The 24,065-nt window shown below is 44.9% G+C and overlaps 1 protein-coding gene across 1 annotated transcript in view; it reads right to left on the bottom strand.

Moving 5' to 3' along the window:
- LOC310792913 (cadherin-13-like) overlaps nt 1–24,065 on the bottom strand; it is a gene marked incomplete at both ends in the record, with an annotated part of 277,855 nt that overhangs the window by 40,353 nt on the left and 213,437 nt on the right. Inside the window, one exon of the mRNA XM_083654681.1 lies at nt 11,345–11,485. Coding sequence (XP_083510807.1) covers nt 11,345–11,485 — 141 coding nt within the window. The remainder of the gene's footprint in view (nt 1–11,344; nt 11,486–24,065) is intronic.

Below are 24,065 nucleotides of genomic sequence, written 5' to 3'. Positions count from 1 at the left end.
TCACCTGACAGCGGGAAGCTTCACCGGCAGGCCCGGCGCTAGGGGCGGGCCTGACCGGGCCGGGCCCCCCCATTCAACAAACTGGCCCCCCCATTCCAAAAAAAAAAAAAAATTTTTTTTTTTTTTTTTTGCTAAACGTTTTTCCGTTTTTCTGTTTTAAAGTTTAACATGGAATCTGGCTGTCATTAGGCATTGATTAACTGAATGCTATTGCTAACTGTTACTTTGAACATCCATTTGCAATGATTCTGGCTGGATATTAACTATTGTAAATTTGTCACAATGAATGCAATTTGTGCACAATGTGTAAATACACTTAATATTAATTGTTTAGGCCTAATTATTTGTAAAGTCACAACACATTAGAGATGTGTGTAGTTCTTCACAGATTTAGCCTCTTCATTTTGCTCTCAAATGCACCAGGTTGACGAATTTTACTTTAAAATGTTCAAAATCTTCTTCCGGGGGAGAATCCCCCCGGACCCCCCTTGGGTAGCTTGGCCCCCCCAAGCTAGTGGCAGGCCCCCTCTGTAACTTGGGTCTGGAGCCGGGCCTGTTCACCGGTAGGACGTAGCAGCACGTGGCAGGATCACGCTATTCCCACCAGTTCCCTTACCTCCGAACAGGCGCCGCCAACCGATGCTGCTCGTGGAGAAGGCTGTGTAGAGCTGATGGCCATGAGCAAACACTGAAGAAGGCTGTGTAGAGCTGATGGCCATGAGCAAACACTGGCTCAGGTAGCTAGATGCCAACTCAGTAATTCTCTTGACCTTGACCTTTGTTGATGGTAACAGAAAGCCAATAGAGACATTGCATGAAATAGGCCACGCCCATCACAGGGGAAAGCGCTCCATTCACTTCCATACACCAGCGTCCTTTTCCTTGAATTAAACATAGCGAAAAGCTGTTGTGTGGTGGGGCTGCGCAGACAACAAATGTAAAAAATCGCCAATTAAAGTTTTTTTGTACTCCCGAGCAAAACAAGGAAGCCATTGAGAATTGGCGAGAAGAAAAATGTGGATCTAGCTGTCAGTGAAGTAAGTTGGAGTGTTCATCTTCCATATATATGATCTTTGTGTGCAACACGCGACCATGCCCGTGACATAGGAGAACGCCAGGATTGGGGGGGGGGGAGTTTTTGTTTCTCCCCGTTTTGGGCGTGGTTTCTGAATGATGACGCGCTCCGCAGTGTCTCTTTCCGAATGCGCAGGTGGCCTGGCCCCTCTGCTCGGAGCAGGCTGAGTGAGATGAAGAGAGAGAAACCCAAACTTAACTTTTTCCTGGATGTGAAATGAGGTACTAAACATAAGAGATAGCAACGAGGGCTGTTCAGATAGATATCACACCCAGAGCCATTCAACTTTTCAAAGCCAGCAGAATGGCCGCGGGGGATAAGAAGATTTGACACATTTCAGATCGCTTCGCGGCTTAATGAAAAACAAGAGGAATATCAGGTGAAGGCGGGCGCGCGGTTATGAAAACAGTCCCTCACTGGGCTGGAACAGTGAGTATATGTAGATGATGTAACCCCAGCTGTGCTCGGCAGATCAAATTCATCAGGGCAAACATGTTATCATCTAGCACCGGAGTATACACATGATCTGGCCTTTCAGATGACAAGGCAGTCAAAATCTCGTTTGTTCTTGTTCCTCTTCAGGATTAGACCCTTGCTGTGGTGGGAGAAAAAAAATCAATCAGATCAGAGCCTAATCCCCTAAGGTAGAAGCTTCAGTAGCAGAATGTAATACATTCCGTGGGATGAAAGAGTAAAATAGCATGAGTTATAGAAATAAATGTAGAGAGATAGATTGGTGAAAAGAAACAGCAGCTTGGCATGATGTCAATTCTTACATCCTTCAGGAAGGGAATTCAAAGTATTTCAAAGAGTAAACTGTCGGCGTGTTCAATTTACACTTCAGTATTGTGTCAGTGATTACCAGTGCGTAATGCATTTTAGACAGGTAGAGAAAAGGCTATGTAAGCCTTACTTAGAAGCAACACTTTCACTTCTGGAGAGCTGCTTTAGGGGCCAGAAAGGTTGTTTTTTCCTCTTTTTTTTTTCATGGCAGAACGCTTTGGATCCCAGCGAGCACGGACGGACGGACCGGGACCAACCAGTGAGAGCCCGATGAAATCATATCATCATGACTCGTCAGATCTGGCCCAGAATATCACCCTATTTTAATGAACATAAATCATAGAGAAAAAGTCTTTGCCACTGAAATCTCCATGAGGATAACTAAATGGTTGTAACCGAGGTCAATTTCTTCCAGTCTGGTCCTTTCTTACCCCAAATCTAACCAGCACTGTCATCATTGGAAACATAATTTGCCCTGATGTGAAACGAGATTTTGCGGAGGCATAAAAGTGCAGCAGAATCTGCGTAGGTCTTTTATGGTGGCTACAGACTACAAGATCCTCGTCAGTCGTCAGTCTCTGTCAGTGTTCCTTTCACACTGTAGTACAACTAGTCTGTCTTGTAATCAGGGGTCTTTGAGTCGTTGTGGTTTTCACACTATACGACTGAGCTGCGACAGGGTGATCACACATTACAAGACATTTCACCAGGAGATTTTTTTTTTTTTTTTTTAAGAATCCCTGAGATTAGACGCAGTCTAATTCTAAACACATCGATGGGTCATTCTCCAAAATCGGTTCAATGTCAGATTTATTAAGTCAGAGTTATTAAATGGACAGCTCACCCTAAGGTCCAAAATACATATTCCCTCTCACCTGCAGTGCTATTTATCCATCTATATCGTTTTGTGAGAGTTTTGGAGATATCGGCCGCAGAGTTTCTGCCTTCTCTCCAATACAATGGAACTGGATGGCACTCGGCTTGTGGTGCTCAAAGGGCCAAAGAAATACATTTGATAAACTCAACAGCAATGTCTCTTTCCATCCAGAAATCCTGACCCTGTTACTGCTCAAGATAATCCACAGACCTTGTTATGAGCAGTTTCATGTAGGAACTATTTTCTTTTGACCGAACTACACCGGCTAGCTGCTAGCTCGTTCCTACATGAGACTGCATAGGAGCAGCTAGGGCAGCAGCAACTAGTGGGAGTAGTAGTGTGAGTAGTAGAGAAAATAGTTCCTACATGAAACCCTCTCTCTAGTAATCTTTTCATCATCATCATCATCCTCCCCATCTTCCTCTGCTTGAGCTGCTCCCAAGCTGGAGGATGGGCTTTTATGGATTGCATCTGGTCTGCAGGAGGGGGCGTGTTCAGAAGAGGACAGCTGAACCTTCTTCTGAAGGAAGGGATTTGAGGGAAAGTTCCTTGAAAAGAACTGGTCTGAGCTGAATATTGAGTTGAATAATTTATACAGTGAAAGAGCTCCTTGAGCTCCTGTCACAGGCACAAACTCAGGAGTAAGCCCGCGTGCAGGCATGCATGCACAGATACACACTCACAAACACACACACACACACACACACACACACACACACACTACACACACACACACACACACACACACACACACACACACTACACGTCTTGATGGCGGTCATCTGGGAGGTCAGAGATGATTCATGGGCAGGTGTTGGAGGCATCCAGGGAGAGTGGAGGATAGAGGATTTATACAAGGAGCTTATAGCACCTTCAAACCTTTGTTTTTTAAAAGCTCCATTTCTCCAGGCCGTTCAACAGAACTCTTCCCCGTGAGAAACGAGAACATTAACTGGGACACGGACAGCGCCCCCTGGCCCGTCGCCCTCTGAGGCTGTTTCACATCCGAGCTGCGCTCCGTACAAGCTCCGATGACACCCCAATGCATCATGGGAGGAGGGCTGCGGGGAGACTTGGGGTCAGGGCAAAGGGTGAGGTATCTCAAACCCTGACAACAGCTCTGAGCGTTTCTATGACAGTAACAACCTGTCACCGTTAACACTGCTTCTATTAAAGGAACACGGTAACCTTTTGGGAGATTGGCCTATTTGCCATCTTCCCGATAGTAAAATGAGGAGATAGATGCCCTTCTCTTCTCTGTGCGTGCAGTAGATAGTGTGACGCACATCCTCCTGCTAGTTAGCTTAGCGCAGTGGTTCCCAAACTGCGGTACACGTGCCCCTAGGGGTACATGGAGGTACTACAGGGGGTACTTGAGAAGGGGGAAATGGAAAAATCTAAGAATAAATCATGAATGAAACATTCAAATAAATGTGCTCAGGAGGCACTAATTGCAACTCTTTCACTCCATTTCTGATTTTGTAATGTTATATTCCTCAAAAGGTGGCTTATCATTCATTCATTGCATCATAAGCTATAGTTTTCTCTTGTGGGTTTCTCTTATAAACTAAATGTTGTAGTAAAGGGGCTACTTGGATTCAGAAATCAGGGAAAGGGGGAACTGAAGCCAAACAAGTTTGAGAACCATTGGCTTATAATGACTGGTAGTCAAGGGAATGCTAGTCCCCCTTAAGTCACCAAAAGTACTTATTCCAACAGCGCTGAAATGCTCTCATGTAAGTTAACTCTTACTGTATGTACATGTTGTGACTCGTGCATTCACCATGTTATGAAATAATACTGTAAAATCACAAGACATTGTAATTTACAAAGCAAATACCGCAAGTACTTTGCTGAGGAAAACCGGAAGCTCCGGCTATGTATTTTGCTTTGTAAAATTACAATGTCTCATAATTCTACATTATTATTTCATAACGTAGGAAGTTAAATGCCAACATTTGATTCTGGTCACTGGGCTGTGTAACGTGCTGTTGGGGTCCCCTAAACTTTAGGGTGGGTTAGGGTTAGGGTTCAGTTAGGGTTATGCTTAGTGTTAGGTTAGGGTTAGAGTTAGCGTTAGGTTTAGGGTTAGGTTAGGGTTATGGTTAGTGTTAGGTTTAGGGCAGGGGCACTCAATTAAAATCCAAAGAGGTCCAGTTAGAGAAAATTTCCTCAAGCAAAGGTCCGGAACATTGTAACGTAGCTTACGCTATGATTCAGTGCCATTGAACTCAATGATTGAAGTAGCCTAATGGTACAATGTCTGTATGTAGTCAACAACTGACTGTTAAATCAAAATAAACATCAACAATGCTTATTTACAGTTTTCATATTTAACTGGATTAATTATACATAACTAGCCTACTATAATAAATAAATTCTCTTTTCTCATTTCAAGTAAAATAATGCATTTAAAAATAACATACAACAGAGTGCTTTGGAAAAATGTGCATCTTAAAATGAAGTGCTTAAATTTAAGAGAAATAAGTTTCCCCTTTCCCCATTTCACATTTAACACTCTCAGCCAACAAACAACCTTTTCTCTTGAGAGAAGTGAGCTCCCTATCTATCTATCTATCTATCTATCTATCTATCTGTCTGTCTGTCTGTCTGTCTGTCTGTGTCTGTCGATCAACCTCGCATGCTGTTGCGTTGGGCAATGAGTGTGCCCTGGTGTGTGTATGTGTGTTTGCTCATGTGTGGCGCTTCCATAGACCGGTCAGGATCGCACCGCACTTCACACGAGACATACTGGTTTTAATCTGCCCGTAAGAACAATGAATGGACATGTAAGAGTGGTTTCTTTTGAGCACACCACGTGAAATTACTATCTCAATATCTCTCGCCTCGCGTCGCCTCCCCTCCGTCCGTGTAGTCTGGGCACCTTCCACCCCGCTTTTTGTCATGGGGGCGTAAACCCCGGATCCAGAATTAACACCGGATGGCAATGCGCCTAACAACGTCTTTGTTGCCGTTAGCTTGACGCGGTGATGTTACCTAAACTAGAGTCTGATCAAAACAAAGCTAGCGTTACATAAAACAAAACGTGTATGCAATATGGCATCTCCGCCACCACCGCCTGACACACCGGTCAAAACGGTGAAAGAGGATTCTGATACTTGGGTCAAATTGTCAAGTTAACGTGAAAGTTGACGAGCTAGAAACGCTGCCATCCGGTCTAGGGCGGGCTCTAGGCCAGAACCAGTAGGGTGACAAAATCAATTGTGGACGGGAGCTGGTTCCAGAGATGTGGAAGCTGGTTCCACATCTCTGGAACCAGCTTCCTCTGTCAGTTAGGGAAGCTGGCTCCATTGAAATCTTCAAAACTAGACTCAAAACCCATTTATTCTCCCAATCATTTGGCTGTGCTTGATAGTTGTGTTTGATGATGTCATTCTTTAGAAATATTTATTAGCTCTTGAGTACATACAATCCTGAATTGCTGAGCGGGCTGTCTCAAGCCAGCAATATCATTATAAACTTATACTTGACCTAATTTAATAATATGGCATCATTTGACCCAGTAGCTTAGATACAAAATCTAATAGCTGGTGAAAAAAACTAGTCCTGAACTGCTGAGCGGGCAATCACAAGCCAGCAGTATCAGTATAAACTTAGACTTGACCTAATTTAGTTTTGTTTGTTATAGGTCATGATTAAGGTTCGCTAAACAGGGCCGAATCATTGACAGTGGTGTTAGGTGGTACTTAGACCTGAATTAGCAGTATAGTATTAGTCATCCTAAAAAATAAAAAAATAAAATAAAATCCTAATAAATTTTGTTTGGACCTAATTCTATTGTTGTCTATAGAGTTAGTTCCACCTCTGCGCAGATTCCCCCGCTCTCTTCTCTCTCTCCCCCTCAGGTGTCCTTCATTGGCCTGACGTACACCCCCGCCGCTGCAGCCCTAGGTCCGGCCGTCATCGCCCTAGCCACCTGTCGTCACCCTAGGCCATCTACCCGCTACTCCATCTACTGTCTGACACCCCGGGCTCTTCACCACCACCGACCCCTATCCTCATCATCCTGGTCACCTGCCTGCCTAAGGGAAGGGGGGGACCCCCCCCCCCCCCAGCCTCAACAACGCGGACTCATGGATTCCTCAGATCATCCTCATGGAACTCCCAATCTTGTTACCCTTTTTGTCACCTAGCTAATTAACTAGTACTCTCTAAACCTACGAACACTTAAAGACTGCATTTTCTATTTCTTTTTGGACTCTACTTTTTAGATTTTCAACTCCCTTCCCTGATCTTAGGATAATTTAAAAATTACATTTTTATATCCCTTCTGTTGGACTCTTTTTTACATTTTCAATTTTCTGTTCTCTTGTACATTTTATTTCCATAATAAACCATTCACAGAGTTTCATTATCGGAAACTCTGTGCATGGTTTAGCCCGGCATCTCTCGGCCTGTCTCGGAGGGGAGTCCCCAGATGGGGGTCCGCTGCTGTGGCCTGGTGGGTGGGCCCGTCCCCCGCGTGGCCTGCTCTCACGCTCTCAGTCACTATGCTGGTGGCTGGGGGCTGGGTCGCGTGGGGGCTGGGTCCGCCTGGGCCGCAGCAATTGGCCCCTAGCACAACGACCTCACAAGGTTCCTCCTCAGCCAAGTCACTGGGGCAATCCATGCGGCGATCCATATGGTGGAAAGGTTTTCTTGCGTTCACTGGGGGTGAGGGGGTGCCGCTGTGTCCCGGCCTGGCCTTCCCTCCCACGCCATATGTGGGCGGGGGCCGGGTCGGGGGGCATCGGTGCTCTTCATCACTGGTCGAGGGCTGCCGGTTGGTTTAGAACAGCTTAGGTAGGCGATAGATTAGCTACAGCCTAAGGCTGACCTGTTAGTGTTCAGGCTAAAATCAGACTAGAGCAGGGTAGGATAGGCCAGATTAGGCTGTAGATTAGCTAGATACTATGTCCCAGTTAGCTCTGGTTAATGCTTAGAGTAGTCAGTTGTCTGATCTTCTCCCCCCCCCCTCTCCCTCCCCCTTTCCCCGCTTCTTCCCTTCTTCCCCCTTCTTGTTCTCCTCTCTTTCCATGCTCTTTCCTCCCCCACATCCCACCGCCCCCCCCTCCCTTCTCCTGCTCTCTCCTCATTCTCCCCCCCCTCTGCTCCTTCTCCTCTTCTCCCCTATTTTCCTGAATCCCTGCCACTTCTCCTTCTCCTCTTCTCCCCTATTTTCCTGAATCCCTGCCACTTCCTGCTCTTCCTTCTCTCACATTCCCCCTGCTCTCCTTCCCCTGCACCCTCCCACCTCTCCTCTGCCTCTCTGTCCTCCCCCCTCTCTCACATTCCCCCTGCTCTCCTTCCCCTGCACCCTCCCACCTCTCCTTCTCTGTCCTCTCCTCCTCCACATTTCCCATTTTCCCCCCACCCTCGCCCTAATCCGGGCCCGTATCCTACTCCCTCCCTCCACCCTAGACCCTACCTCTACCCTCTGTCCTCCCCCCTCTCTCACATTCCCCCTGCTCTTCTTCCCCTGCTCTCCTTCCCCTGCACCTCTACTCTCTGTCCTCCCCCCTCTCTCACATTCCCCCTGCTCTCCTTCCCCTGCACCCTCCCACCTCTCCTTCTCTGTTCTCTCCTCCTCCACATTTCCCATTTTCTCCCCACCCTCGCCCTAATCCGGGCCCGTATCCTACTCCCTCCCTCCACCCTAGACCCTACCTCTACTCTACCTCCCCTGTACCCTTCCACCTCTCCTTCTCTGTTCTCTCCTCCTCTCTGTCCTCTCCCCTCTCTCACATTCCCACTGCTCTCCTTCCCCTGCGCCCTCCCACCTCTCCTTCTCTGTTCTCTCCTCCTCTCTGCCCTCTCCTCCCTCTCACATTCCCCCTGCTCTCCCTCCCCTGCACCCTCTCCTTCTCTGTTCTCTCCTCCTCCACATTTCCCATTTCTCCCCACCCTCGCCCTAATCCGGGCCCGTATCCTACTCCCTCCCCTCCCCCAACCCTAGACCCTACCCCTACCCTGGCTCTCCCTCCCCTGCACCCTCATCTCTCCTCCCCTGTTCTCTCCTCCTCCACATTTCCTATTTTCTCCCCACCTCCCCCCTCTCCTCCCTCCCTCCCTCCACCCTAGACCCTACCTCTACTCTACCTCCCCTGTACCCTTCCACCTCTCCTTCTCTGTTCTCTCCTCCTCTCTGTCCTCTCCCCTCTCTCACATTCCCACTGCTCTCCTTCCCCTGCGCCCTCCCACCTCTCCACATTTCCTATTTTCTCCCCACCTCCCCCCTCTCCTCCCTCCTCCCTCTCCCTCCCTCCTCCACTCTCCTGCTTTCTTCAAATGTTCAAATGTTATCTTTATTCTGTATATTCTTGTTACTGTGTGTTAGCTAGAATCAGCTAGACATACTTTCTGTGAAGCCCTCTGAGACATGCTTGTGAATTAGGGCTATATAAATAAACTTGACTTGACTTGACTTGAGCCAGGCTCTTTCTCGCCGAGAAGAGCCTGGTGACGCGAGGTTACCGTCCGTGTGTCAAGCAGCACCACTCGAAGCAACAGAGAGAAACGATTCGCTTATTTGATTGGCCGAGTAGCATCACGTGTGATGATTTACAGCGCGTGCATTGGTCTGTGAGCTTCCTGGCAGATAAACCAGTAGTACCGTAAATACTATAAAAGCATGTGCCGGTTAAAATAGAAACGCTCCGTGAAAATGTAAGTTATCAATGATTTGTAGGTTGTAGGGCTCGGTCCGGATAGGACGGTGTCTCGGTCCGGATGCGGACCGGAGTCCGGACTTTGAGGATCGCCGGTTTAGGGAGTGATCTGAGGGAAGTTGAACATGGGGCTGAGGGAACATAGACACATTCCCTTACCTACATGGCGGTCGGCACGCCGCCAGTTTGGACAAGCAGAGAGTATCCCGGCACAGAAGCACTGCACTGCTGAGTGGAGCCAGCTGCAACATGTATCTTAGCCACCTCAAAGAAGCCCCCCTAACAAAAATCAATAGCAGTTTAAGCTGCTCCAGCAGCTTTCTGACACACTGTATTACCCCACACATCGCTGTTTGTGTCAGAAAGTGCTGCAGCAGCAGGATACAGTGCACAGCAGCATGCATAGGAATAAGGAAGTCCTACGCTTGAGAAGATCTAGTGCCAAAGGAAAGAGCTGTTTGAAGGCAGTGTAAAGCACTAAAAATGTTGTTCATATAGCGTACACTTAAACTGATATCGATTTTTTTCTCTTTAGGTGGGCCTTCTTTTAGGTGGCTAAAGTACATTTAGCTGCTGGCAGTACATTGCTTTGCTTCTGTACCGGTACTGCTCTCTGCTCCTGCACACTGGAGCGCCGACCACCGTCTACTGTAGCTAATACACTGATTATGGATAGGTACCGCATATATAACCTCACGTCAAATCATCTGAACTATCCCTCTAATGCACTGCTGACTAAACAAACCAACAGCATCATGGACACATCACAACACGTCTACTCCCACTCTCTCACTCAGATCCACTTATCCTGCCCGTGCACCTACATCACATAGCTAGTGATACGTTCTTCTTTACACATTATGTACTTTGCACACCCAACCCCAAACACACACACACACACACACACACACACACACACACACACAGACACACAGATGCACGTACAGTATACACACATGCACGCACGCACGCATGCGCAAGCAAACACACACACACACGCATGCACACAGATGCACGTATACACACATGCACGGACGCACGCGCAAACACACACACACACACACAACACAGTTAGTGACGGACAAGCCCGTCTTTTATTGTCACACAGTCACACACCAACACATGCATGCGGCCACAAACACACTCATGCTGATGGTGGCCGGTGAAATTTGTCCTCTGCATTTGACCCATCCTGGCTTGTCCTTTCCTCCGGGGGGCAGGCCAGGAGCAGTGGTCGCTTTTTCTTTCCAGCGCCCGGGGACCAACTTCGGATGTTGTCATCACTGGTCGGATGACGATCTTCTGCATGTTTTTAGTGGGGGGTTATGTACGGAGGAACCCCCTGGGGAGCACGGGGAGAACATGCAAACTCCACTTCGATGAGATAGCCCACCTGGGCAGTAGGCACTGAAGATATGGGGGGGACACAACTCCAGCGCCCACAGCGTCCCAGGCGAGAGTCGAACTCAGGACCTTCTAGCTGTGAGGCGACAGCACTACCGACTGCACCACCGTGCCCCGTACACAAATGTGCATGTTGGTGAATCATCCCATCACTGGTTACTATTAGTCCAACTGCTGCAGACTAATGACTTCCACAGTCATGGCATTATCATATTCTATATACCAAGTATTGTAAAAAAAATTACCGAACAAACTCTTTATAGCTTTATGTTGCACATTTCTGACAAACAATAGACGGTTTTGTCCTACTATATATATATGTAAATGCGGACCTGAAGGAGGAGCCACTGTCTATTAAGTGGTACGAAAGAAAGTTTTCAGTGTGTACGAGCGCGAGGGATGTTACCCAATAGCGACAGCTCTCTAAATATGAAGTCCGGAGGGGTCAAACACAAACAAACTGTCCCAAGAGGAGGGAACGAGCAAGATAAACAGAGCGCAGCATTCAGAAGAAGTAAAGCAGAGGACATCTCTCACCAGCGGGTGCGTGAACTCGGGGGCGTGGTCGTTCTTGTCTGTGATGGTAATGGTGGCGGTGGCTGTCCCCGTAAGGCCCACCTCGCTCCCTGCCATGTCCTTGGCCACAATCTCCAGCTCGTACGTTGTGGTGGGCAGGGTCTGGAGAACAGGGAGGAACACACAGCAACACAGCAGTGAGAAGAGAGAGACATGGATATACTCACAAGAGAGGCCAGGTAGCAACGGCTGCGGAGACACACACACACAGCCCACCAGCGTTGGCTAGTTGTTGATATTTATAACGATATTGTAGATCTAATATAACGTTATAACGACGCGGGCAAACTGTCATGGTGCTGTTTCCGGTAAATATTTCCGCTATTTCCGGTGTGAGCGCAGACAAAGAGTATAGTGAGACAAGAGGAGACGCTCTTCTGCTTCTTTTACAACAGTGTGCCTGCATTCAATTTGCATTGGAACAAACTAGCGGGTGGAATCTGCTGCCTTTCTGCCGTTTTGCCAGAAACCTGGGGGGTAAGTCCCTCTTTAAACACATCTCCCACAATGCTGTGGGGCATAGAAGATCAAGGTTTCTCAGTCCTGCCTGAAAAGGACACGCTTTCTCCTCGACATCGCCTCAACTCAACGCTCTCAACCAGAGGCTCACAGACGGTTGCCTTTGATAAGCCTTTTGCATTTAGAGTCAAATCAGGTTTGTAGTCATTTTCAACTCATTTTTTCCCTTTTGTTTCTTCTTCTTTTTTTGGTTGGTGGTTAGATGTTGGTTGAGGCAAAGGAACCAGTTGAAGAGAGATGGACAGAAAACTCAACTCAACCCACCTGCCACCTTGTTCTTAAACACACAGATACTTTTTAAGATTCCACATCGGTAAGCGAGCCGGCTGTCCTTGATTAAAATGTTGTTTTCCTGAACCTGAGGTGCAAAAACCTCCAAATTAGACATATGGTAATATCTTCTCCTACGCTCGCCTCATCAGCATCTCTGCCGGCGTCTGTAATCTATAGAACAATTTACCACTCGAGAAATAGAGTCTAAACACACGGCAAGACGATAGCAATCATAATGATCACAGCAGCAATAATTATGTGTTACAATAAGTCATTCTTAATAGAAATGTTGACAGTGGGATATAAATAACAGGAGGTATAGTGGCTGGTATATAAATAACAGCAGGTAGTGGCTGGTATATAAATAACAGGTCTAAAGAATGTGCTTCATTTCAAAACCTTACTGCCTTCCCTACATTAAACACACATAAAACAACTTTACCTTTGGCTATGTTTAGGCAAGTAAAACAAATTGGTTAATGTTAGGATTATGGTTTGGGTTAGACTTTAAATAGACTTTAAATAAAGTCAAATGTGACTCACAGTTGAAACTTTGGAAATGCTGTGACCATAGCTGGGAATTGAACGCAGCCCTCCATCCACCCCGGCAACAGCACCCTGACTCTCCACAGCACTCTTCCAATAAATAGGAGACTATGACGTGTATCATGTTAATATTCACATATCTAGAAACATGATTATGCAACATGGTTTTTTTGGTCCACATATCTGTGGATTACAGAAACACACAATGCAGACATTTTATTCTGGCAACCAGGCAACACACACACACACACACACACACACACACACACACACACACACACACACACACACACACACACACCCACCCACACACAGGACTAACACACCACTGTGCGCACTCACAGAGAAATATGTACTGTGCCATTTGGCAAACTTGTCTCATGTGGCTCTATGCCTCTATGGGGGGATAATCATTATGGAAATGTTATGACATGGAAAAGCTGTGGAAATCTTAATCTTATGAAATCCACCACTATACAGAGGCTTTCCTCATACTTCCCTACTAATCTTTTTTCATTCTTCCCAGAACAGCAAGCGTCTGCATGTTTTGACAATAGGATTTTAATTAGGTCACTTGACTCCATGTTGGATATGCCTGGGTGTAATGTTTGACTCCATGTTGGAAATGCTGTGTCTGTGTCTGTGTGTGTTGTGTGTGTGTGTATATGTGTTTGTATATGTGTGTGTGTGTGTGTGTGTGTGTGTGTGTGTGTGTCTGTCTGTGTGTGTGTGTCTGTCTGTGTGTCTGTCAAAGTAACACCAGAGAAATGATGAGGTGGTTTAAGTGGAGCACAGATGGGTCTATAGCAGTCAGAACAGGTATGCTCTTAATGACACTGTTTGCTGACCAAGAGCTGTGACCCAATATCACCTTTGCCCTGTGCACAAATCCTCCACTCGGGTCAGTGCCAAACAGAGCATCAGTGACAATTGTCTATATATATGTGTGTGTGTGTGTGTGTGTGTGTGTGTGTGTGTGTGTGTGTGTGTGTGTGTGTGTGTGTGTACACAAATGCACACACACACACACACCACACACACACTTGCAGTGGATAGAGGCTGTATTCTAGTCAGCTCTCATCATTGATAACACTCTAATTGATTTGACCTGAGGCAGGCAGGTGGAAACCAGACGATCAATGTCTAGACGCCTTCAGGCTCCTTTTAATTACCACGTCAACTCGAGCGGGAATCTTCAGCACAGAGAAACACCGCTCATTGAATTGACACATTGAGGTCAGGAGGAAGTTCATGTGTGGACTCCTGCCGGCCATCTTGCTTAATAGTCACCTACTGTATAAAAAAGACTCAATCACCAGTAGGTCTAGACTAGGGCTGTCAATCTTCCTCTATAATCCATATAATCCAATTCGATTTTCAGTGCTTTCTTATTTTAATATTAGATTTTGATCAAGTTGCTCGTTGTCGAGTGCTACTTCATTTGGATCTTGCATATTCTGCAGACTACTTTATGTTTACTTGTTATTTTGCTGTTTGTTGTTGATAAAAAAAAATATATAAACCGGTAATCATATTTTATTAATAGCTGTTTAAATTTAATTATATTTGAATCTTGAAATTGGTTCCAACAGGCCTACAGTCGTCTAGACGACCTTCTTGGACGTGGACCCGTGCTGTGAACATGAAAAGGGGGAGGATCAATCATGCATACACTTCAATTCAAAATACATACTACAGCATGCGCTGGGACGCGTCATCAGTGATGTTGACTGGGGTCGTAAGGTGTTTCGGGTCTATCGAACATCATACACCCTCACCCAGTAGACCCAGCCGAGGCCGATTAAGACCCCGACCCACGTCCCGGAAGCAGCTGCTCACGGATCAGCCTTCCTACTCTGTCTGCAGCGTTGCCTGCGGAAGGGTTGATCACGCCCAATCTGCTGCAATAGAGCTAGTGCTACACCGCAGTATTGAAAGACCCTTCGGTGCATGGAGGGCTAAGGCCCTGTGGGTGAATCCACGCCGCGCTCCTCCTTCGTCTCACCAGACCCTCCCTGGGGAAAAGGCAATCCTACCATACCAAAGAGGATGCCTCAAGAAGGCCTGTGCGCTGCACGTCATTCGCCTGCACCGAGCACCTCGCTCTAGCCTGAAGGATCCCAGGCCGCGCCGATCTTTACACAGCTTTTCAGGAGGCTAATCCGTAGCGTTTGTAGATTTCTCCCTCACGAGAGAGCCAGGCTGGGGTGCTAAACCCATCCCGTACCGGGTGCCGTCTCTCCGACCGTCAACTGTCTCTCCAGCTTGTCACCAAACTATACTTGGTTGTCGCCTAGACTATTCCTAAGTGTCACTGGCCAGCGGAGCCAGAATAATACAATTCAAAATACATACTACAGCATGCGCTGGGACGCGTCATCAGTGATGTTAACTGGGGTCGTAAGGTGTTTCGGGTCTATCGAACATTATATCATAATGTATCATCATATCATCTCTATAGTAAATCATAATTTTTACTTAAAGAATTCACTGTCTTTCTTGATTTAACTGCCAGTTGCTCTTTACTGGCGACTTTACTGTATCTGCCGAGGGAATCCTCCAGCCGCGAGGCTCGTTCTGTCTGGTAAAACTCTCTCTCTGCTCGAGCAGCTTGCCCAGCAGAGAGTGTGGAGGGAGAGAGACAATGAACAGGTGTTTAACTTTCTATCAATACTTTGTCACACATAGTGGGTGACAGGGGTGTCCCTCACAACCAGCTCCTGCATGATCAAACACCGCGCGTAGCAGATGGTGCTCCACGGACCTGTGCGTTTATTAAAGCTGTGCACACACACACCCTCAAACACACACACCCTCAAACACACACACATACATGCGCGCACACCGCCGCACACTTTCGCCCTGCAGCTGGAGAGGAGCAGGGCTCTGGGATTCCTGCAGTCTCAGTGGTGTCTCGACACATTGGAGTGCAGCCTCCTCTGGAGACTGACAACGTCTTAATGAGTCCTTCCTGAGTCTCAACTCAATTATAAACTCTCTGCCAGTACCTGGCTGAGAAAAGCTGTTCACACTCACTCTGGGCTGGAGTTGCGTCGATGGGGAATTGACCTACCCCCCCCCCCCCCAAGGTGTCGGAACACTTCTTCAGGTGTATTCACCTTATGTAGCCCCGCCCACTTGAACCAGTTGTGTTATGACTTCCTGTTCAAAACACCGTCTGTTTTACCTGCTCACTAGTACTGTACTGTCACAGGAAGTGTCAACACAATAGGAAGTAACTGGCTGACCCCTGTGTTGGAACATAAAGTGAATAGTGTACTGTAGTTTGAGATCTACTGTTCAGTTGGCCAACTTCGATTCGTTTTTCGATTCAATTTATAATTAATTTGGAAACATTTGATTCAAGTTCAACGTGCAGCAGTGTATTTTTTCTTATTGGGAAAAAAAAGTCTTACAATTGATCTTGCAGCTTGTATTACACAAAAAGCTACATATTGTCAGATGAATGGCAGTATGATCATAAGATTCTTCCAAAAAAGCCTGGTCTTAATGTGAAACATAGAAGTTGAGTCATCCTTGACATACAGTAGCTGTATACCATAATAACCCTTTAAGGAAATAGCTCTGCCCTTATTCCAACCTTAAGGACAGTATCATTTTCTTTGTAATTTCACGGAGCAAACCGACGTGAAACTGAACACAGAGCTCACGAAGTGCAGCATCCCAGATGACAGCACGGGCCTCGTTTCAGAAGACCTCTGATCTGAGGATGACATTTCAGACAGTCACCTTCTGCCTTGAAAGGATTCCACCAAAGTCCCTGGAGTGAGTGAGGGGCTCAGCGGCACAAAGCCAGGAGAACAGAGAGAGGACGAGAGTCAGAGCGAGGGAAGGAGCACGGATCAAGCAAGACCGCTGAGGAAAGGAAAAAGACAGCTGCCTAACATCAGGGAGACTCCACATTAACTCAGTGAATAGGTGTGATATTAGAATCTCATTTGCGGCGGGCTCTCTCTTTGTTCTTTGAAGGCCCTTCGCTAACGTCAGTTCTCCACACTTTCTTCAGGCCTCTTTTCAACGCTGAAGAGGAATGACGACGCACACAGAAAGGCTTAGAAATAAGATCCAAAGCCAGCAGTGACAGAGCAACATTATCCCTCTCACCTTAATACCTTCTAGCTTCTCTTTCAGCTGCCGAGCTCTTTACCGTTTGGAAACAGTCCAACTTTTTCTCTGCCAGGCGTCCTGTCTCTTTTCTGTCTTTTCCATTGAAACACTATAATGTACGTTTCAACATAATATAGTCTTCATCAGGAAGATGAAGACTATATGTTGAAACGCGTAGGCGTGAAGCCATTCTATTAAAGGCTTTTTAATTTTTTTGCAAAACAGTGTGCCTTTTTTGGTTATGACTTTTTTGATCACTAAGCTGAATACAAGTCAACCATCTTTGATCTCACAGAAAGAAAAATAATTTGAAAATAGCTTAACAAATAAACAAATGGATAAGTAGGGAATGGCAGGACATATGAGCTTGTCAGCTTTAATATAGTTAAAACAAAATCAACCCAACTTTTAGCGGGGGGCATTAGTAGACAGTACAGTAGACGCTCATTAGGCCATGCTGTCAGTCTGTTCTCATCTGATCTGAGAGAGACTCAGCAGGACGCAGATCAGCAGCTGGAAAGCCAGATACAAAAAACACATAGGCTCGGATCTATCTATGGTGTACTTTTCCTTTATTCTAGTACTGGACCCTTAGAGGTGCTTGGTAGTCTGTGGTGCACAGCAGGTGTGTGTACAGGGGGTGGCAGACCTTGGATCTCAAATTCTCTCTCTCTCTCACTCTTTTCTCTCTCTCTCTCTCTCTCTCTCTCTCTCTCTCTCAAAGATTTGGGTACCTCCTCCACTCACTATTTGCTGGCAGCTTTGGCTCTATAGACATTATTAATCACCTTGACAATCCTTAATTACAGTAAGATGACAGCCCCATGAGGCCGCTATCTAGGCCACTGCAACCTACACAAGTGATCCATTTCTTTCATCCGCCTCCTGAGCCTCACGGTGCGCATTCACTCGCTGGAGAGAGGGGGAACATGTGGGCGGGGAGTGGGAGGCCCATTCATTGATAAAACTGCTGAATAGAATTTCTGTAGCAAGTGGGTTTTTATGGGATGGGGTTGCTAGCCCCACGCCCCCCCATTACCCCTAACATACATGTCTTTGATAGTGGGAGGAAACCATTAACTCTAACATACATGTATTTGATGGTGGGAGGAAACCATTAACTCTAACATACATGTCTTTGATAGTGGGAGGAAACCATTAACTCTAACATACATGTCTTTGATAGTGGGAGGAAACCATTAACTCTAACATACATGTCTTTGATAGTGGGAGGAAACCATTAACTCTAACATACATGTCTTTGATAGTGGGAGGAAACCATTAACTCTAACATACATGTCTTTGATAGTGGGAGGAAACCATTAACTCTAACATACATGTCTTTGATAGTGGGAGGAAACCATTAACTCTAACATACATGTCTTTGATAGTGGGAGGAAACCATTAACTCTAACATACATGTCTTTGATAGTGGGAGGAAACCATTAACTCTAACATACATGTCTTTGATAGTGGGAGGAAACCATTAACTCTAACATACATGTATTTGATGGTGGGAGGAAACCATTAACTCTAACATACATGTCTTTGATAGTGGGAGGAAACCATTAACTCTAACATGCATGTCTTTGATAGTGGGAGGAAACCATTAACTCTAACATACATGTCTTTGATAGTGGGAGGAAACCATTAACTCTAACATGCATGTCTTTGATAGTGGGAGGAAACCATTAACTCTAACTTACATGTATTTGATAGTGGGAGGAAACCATTACCCCTAACATACATGTCTTTGATAGTGGGAGGAAACCATTAACTCTAACATACATGTATTTGATAGTGGGAGGAAACCATTAACTCTAACATACATGTCTTTGATAGTGGGAGGAAACCATTAACTCTAACATACATGTCTTTGATAGTGGGAGGAAACCATTAACCCTAACATACATGTCTTTGATAGTGGGAGGAAACCATTAACCCTAACATACATGTATTTGATAGTGGGAGGAAACCATTAACCCTAACATACATGTCTTTGATAGTGGGAGGAAACCATTAACTCTAACATACATGTATTTGATGGTGGGAGGAAACCATTACCCCTAACATACATGTCTTTGATAGTGGGAGGAAACCATTAACTCTAACATACATGTCTTTGATAGTGGGAGGAAACCATTAACTCTAACATACATGTCTTTGATAGTGGGAGGAAACCATTAACCCTAACATACATGTCTTTGATAGTGGGAGGAAACCATTAACTCTAACATACATGTATTTGATGGTGGGAGGAAACCATTAACTCTAACATACATGTCTTTGATAGTGGGAGGAAACCATTAACTCTAACATACATGTCTTTGATAGTGGGAGGAAACCATTAACTCTAACATACATGTCTTTGATAGTGGGAGGAAACCATTAACTCTAACATACATGTATTTGATAGTGGGAGGAAACCATTAACCCTAACATACATGTATTTGATAGTGGGAGGAAACCATTAACTCTAACATACATGTCTTTGATAGTGGGAGGAAACCATTAACTCTAACATACATGTCTTTGATAGTGGGAGGAAACCATTAACTCTAACATACATGTCTTTGATAGTGGGAGGAAACCATTAACTCTAACATACATGTATTTGATAGTGGGAGGAAACCATTAACCCTAACATACATGTATTTGATAGTGGGAGGAAACCATTAACTCTAACATACATGTCTTTGATAGTGGGAGGAAACCATTAACTCTAACATACATGTCTTTGATAGTGGGAGGAAACCATTAACTCTAACATACATGTCTTTGATAGTGGGAGGAAACCATTAACTCTAACATACATGTCTTTGATAGTGGGAGGAAACCATTAACTCTAACATACATGTATTTGATAGTGGGAGGAAACCATTAACTCTAACATACATGTCTTTGATAGTGGGAGGAAACCATTAACTCTAACATACATGTCTTTGATAGTGGGAGGAAACCATTAACTCTAACATACATGTATTTGATAGTGGGAGGAAACCATTAACCCTAACATACATGTATTTGATAGTGGGAGGAAACCATTAACTCTAACATACATGTCTTTGATAGTGGGAGGAAACCATTAACTCTAACATACATGTCTTTGATAGTGGGAGGAAACCATTAACTCTAACATACATGTCTTTGATAGTGGGAGGAAACCATTAACTCTAACATACATGTATTTGATGGTGGGAGGAAACCATTAACTCTAACATACATGTCTTTGATAGTGGGAGGAAACCATTAACTCTAACATGCATGTCTTTGATAGTGGGAGGAAACCATTAACTCTAACATACATGTCTTTGATAGTGGGAGGAAACCATTAACTCTAACATGCATGTCTTTGATAGTGGGAGGAAACCATTAACTCTAACTTACATGTATTTGATAGTGGGAGGAAACCATTACCCCTAACATACATGTCTTTGATAGTGGGAGGAAACCATTAACTCTAACATACATGTCTTTGATAGTGGGAGGAAACCATTAACTCTAACATACATGTCTTTGATAGTGGGAGGAAACCATTAACTCTAACATACATGTCTTTGATAGTGGGAGGAAACCATTAACCCTAACATACATGTCTTTGATAGTGGGAGGAAACCATTAACCCTAACATACATGTCTTTGATAGTGGGAGGAAACCATTAACCCTAACATACATGTCTTTGATAGTGGGAGGAAACCATTAACTCTAACATACATGTATTTGATGGTGGGAGGAAACCATTACCCCTAACATACATGTCTTTGATAGTGGGAGGAAACCATTAACTCTAACATACATGTCTTTGATAGTGGGAGGAAACCATTAACTCTAACATACATGTCTTTGATAGTGGGAGGAAACCATTAACCCTAACATACATGTCTTTGATAGTGGGAGGAAACCATTAACTCTAACATACATGTATTTGATGGTGGGAGGAAACCATTAACTCTAACATACATGTCTTTGATAGTGGGAGGAAACCATTAACTCTAACATACATGTCTTTGATAGTGGGAGGAAACCATTAACTCTAACATACATGTCTTTGATAGTGGGAGGAAACCATTAACCCTAACATACATGTCTTTGATAGTGGGAGGAAACCATTAACTCTAACATACATGTCTTTGATAGTGGGAGGAAACCATTAACTCTAACATACATGTATTTGATGGTGGGAGGAAACCATTAACTCTAACATACATGTCTTTGATAGTGGGAGGAAACCATTAACTCTAACATACATGTCTTTGATAGTGGGAGGAAACCATTAACTCTAACATACATGTCTTTGATAGTGGGAGGAAACCATTAACCCTAACATACATGTATTTGATAGTGGGAGGAAACCATTAACCCTAACATACATGTCTTTGATAGTGGGAGGAAACCATTAACTCTAACATACATGTATTTGATGGTGGGAGGAAACCATTAACTCTAACATACATGTCTTTGATGGTGGGAGGAAACCATTAACTCTAACATACATGTCTTTGATAGTGGGAGGAAACCATTAACTCTAACATACATGTCTTTGATAGTGGGAGGAAACCATTAACACTTTGAATGCCACGGCCCTTGGGCAAAAGGTTGCTTGCTGTGCCACATAGGCCGCAATGCATTTTAAAACAGTCATATAATTTTTTTAATAATTACTATGTAAACACTGAACACGCACAAATAACGATGAGACTCTCTTCTATCACCTGCAAAAAAAAGTTTATTGATCCCATTTTCCGTTCTTTAGTTATGAGCCGGAGAAGATAGCTTGATTGAAGCAAAAACATCCCTTTTTTTCTACGAGCTGAGATAATGAGCCTTTTGTGAAATTAAACATTTCAAGCACATCACTGACTCTGAAGCTAATTTTCTGATGTCTGGGTCTGTCTGGGTGAAGTGTATGCTGCTCTGCTGCTCTCCGTGCTCCCCCCCCCCCCCCTCAACTGCACACGCCTCCTGGGTGTGTCTTATGTGTCTGGTGGCTCTCAGTCTCTGCTGAGTTTGCTGCGCACACACAGTGAATGGTGCGCGACATTCAGCTTTTTGGTTCCGCGTGTGTTTGTCACGGGCTGGCATGCTTCCAGTTCGGAATAATAAGGCTGATTATGTGAATGTGCTGTTGCAGCGTACATGGAGGTGCTCAGTTGTGACAGCGGATGCTGCTGCTGGGGGCACAGCTGGCGTTGTGCTCGTTTATGGAGGCACGTCGATGCATACGGACGGATGCGATGCGATTTCCTCATTTTCCCCAGTGACTATTTCTGTGTGTTTGGCTCCTTTTTCTCTGATCAGGAGAGTGCTGTCGCCACCTAATGGGTTTGTAAAATAGGTTATCGACCTCCAATAGCTACAATATTGTTAGAGGCGACGTAAGAAGCTTAGATCGACACCCCCCCGTCAAAAAAACTATTTGGAGTTATGACGCCATTTGGCGTCGCTGGCACTGTACGGTAAATTTCTAATGACGCCATATGGCGTCGCTGGCACTGAACGTGTTAACTCTAACATACATGTATTTGATAGTGGGAGGAAACCATTACCCCTAACATACATGTCTTTGATAGTGGGAGGAAACCATTAACCCTAACATACATGTCTTTGATAGTGGGAGGAAACCATTAACTAACATACATGTATTTGATAGTGGGAGGAAACCATTAACTCTAACATACATGTCTTTGATAGTGGGAGGAAACCATTAACTCTAACATACATGTCTTTGATAGTGGGAGGAAACCATTAACTCTAACATACATGTCTTTGATAGTGGGAGGAAACCATTAACTCTAACATACATGTCTTTGATAGTGGGAGGAAACCATTAACTCTAACATACATGTCTTTGATAGTGGGAGGAAACCATTAACTCTAACATACATGTCTTTGATAGTGGGAGGAAACCATTAACCCTAACATACATGTCTTTGATAGTGGGAGGAAACCATTAACCCTAACATACATGTCTTTGATAGTGGGAGGAAACCATTAACCCTAACATACATGTCTTTGATAGTGGGAGGAAACCATTAACTCTAACATACATGTATTTGATAGTGGAAACCATTAAAGGAGAATTTCGTATTTTTACACCACGGTCCTTATTTCCAGCTTAAAATATTATGTTTTACTCACCCAAATAATTTTGGTTTCATTCGGATGTCCACAGAAGATTTTGAGCTCGGAGTAGCATCCTCAAACAGGCTATAACGGGCGCAAACAGGGCAAGGTGCATGCGCTCTGTAAATAACACATTTTCTGTCACATCACGGTTCATTATGGCAGTATGGCAGAAGGTGTGTTATTTACAGAGCGCATGCACCTTTCCCCGTTTGCACCCGTTATAGCCTGTTTGAGGATGCTACTCCGACCTCAAAATCTTCTGTGGACATCCGAATGAAACCAAAGTTATTTGGGTGAGTAAAACATATTTTAAGCTGGAAATAAGGACCGTGGTGTAAAAAAACGAAATTCTCCTTTAACTCTAACATACATGTCTTTGATGGTGGGAGGAAACCATTAACCCTAACATACATGTCTTTGATGGTGGGAGAACACCGGAGCACCTGGAGGAAACCCACACGAACACAGGGGGAACATGCAAACTCCACACAGAAAGGACCTGGGATTGGGGTCAACGCCGGGACCACTTTATAATTAGTACCACTAGATCCCCTTTTGCCTTCATAACAGCTTGAATCATTCACCTTCAATCAAGGTGCCAGATATTCTCCACAGGGATCACAGTCCACGCTGCAATCATGTTGCCAACATGCCATTCCACTTCATCTCAAAGGTGCTGTATTAGGTGGAGATATGGAGACTGTGCAGGCTAGTGGAGTCAACTCAGCTACCTCCTGGATCCATCAGAAGATGATGTTTCATTGGTGACATGGTGCACATTATCCTACTGGAATAATGCTGCAATATCCATTCGACCAAGAGCAAATGTGGCCACGAAGGAACGCGCTTGGTTAACAACAATGTAAGGGAAGGTATGACGCAGAAGCCTCCAATATCAACTTCGGTGTCATGCAACTGAACACAAGCTTCGCCCACTTTTGATTGACAGCCATCATTACCAATCCATGAGCGATGTGACCGTGACAGTCAGCAACAATGTATGGGAAGGTAGTGGCATTCAGATGATGCTGTGATGGTGATGTACTAAGAGCCTCATGTGCACCAGGGAAACATCTCCCTCACTATTAC

Source organism: Poromitra crassiceps (genome assembly GCF_964638095.1).
Source record: "Poromitra crassiceps genome assembly, chromosome: 18".
In the NCBI taxonomy this organism is placed as follows: Eukaryota; Metazoa; Chordata; class Actinopteri; order Beryciformes; family Melamphaidae; genus Poromitra; species Poromitra crassiceps.
This window is presented reverse-complemented; position numbering and strand designations above follow the sequence as displayed.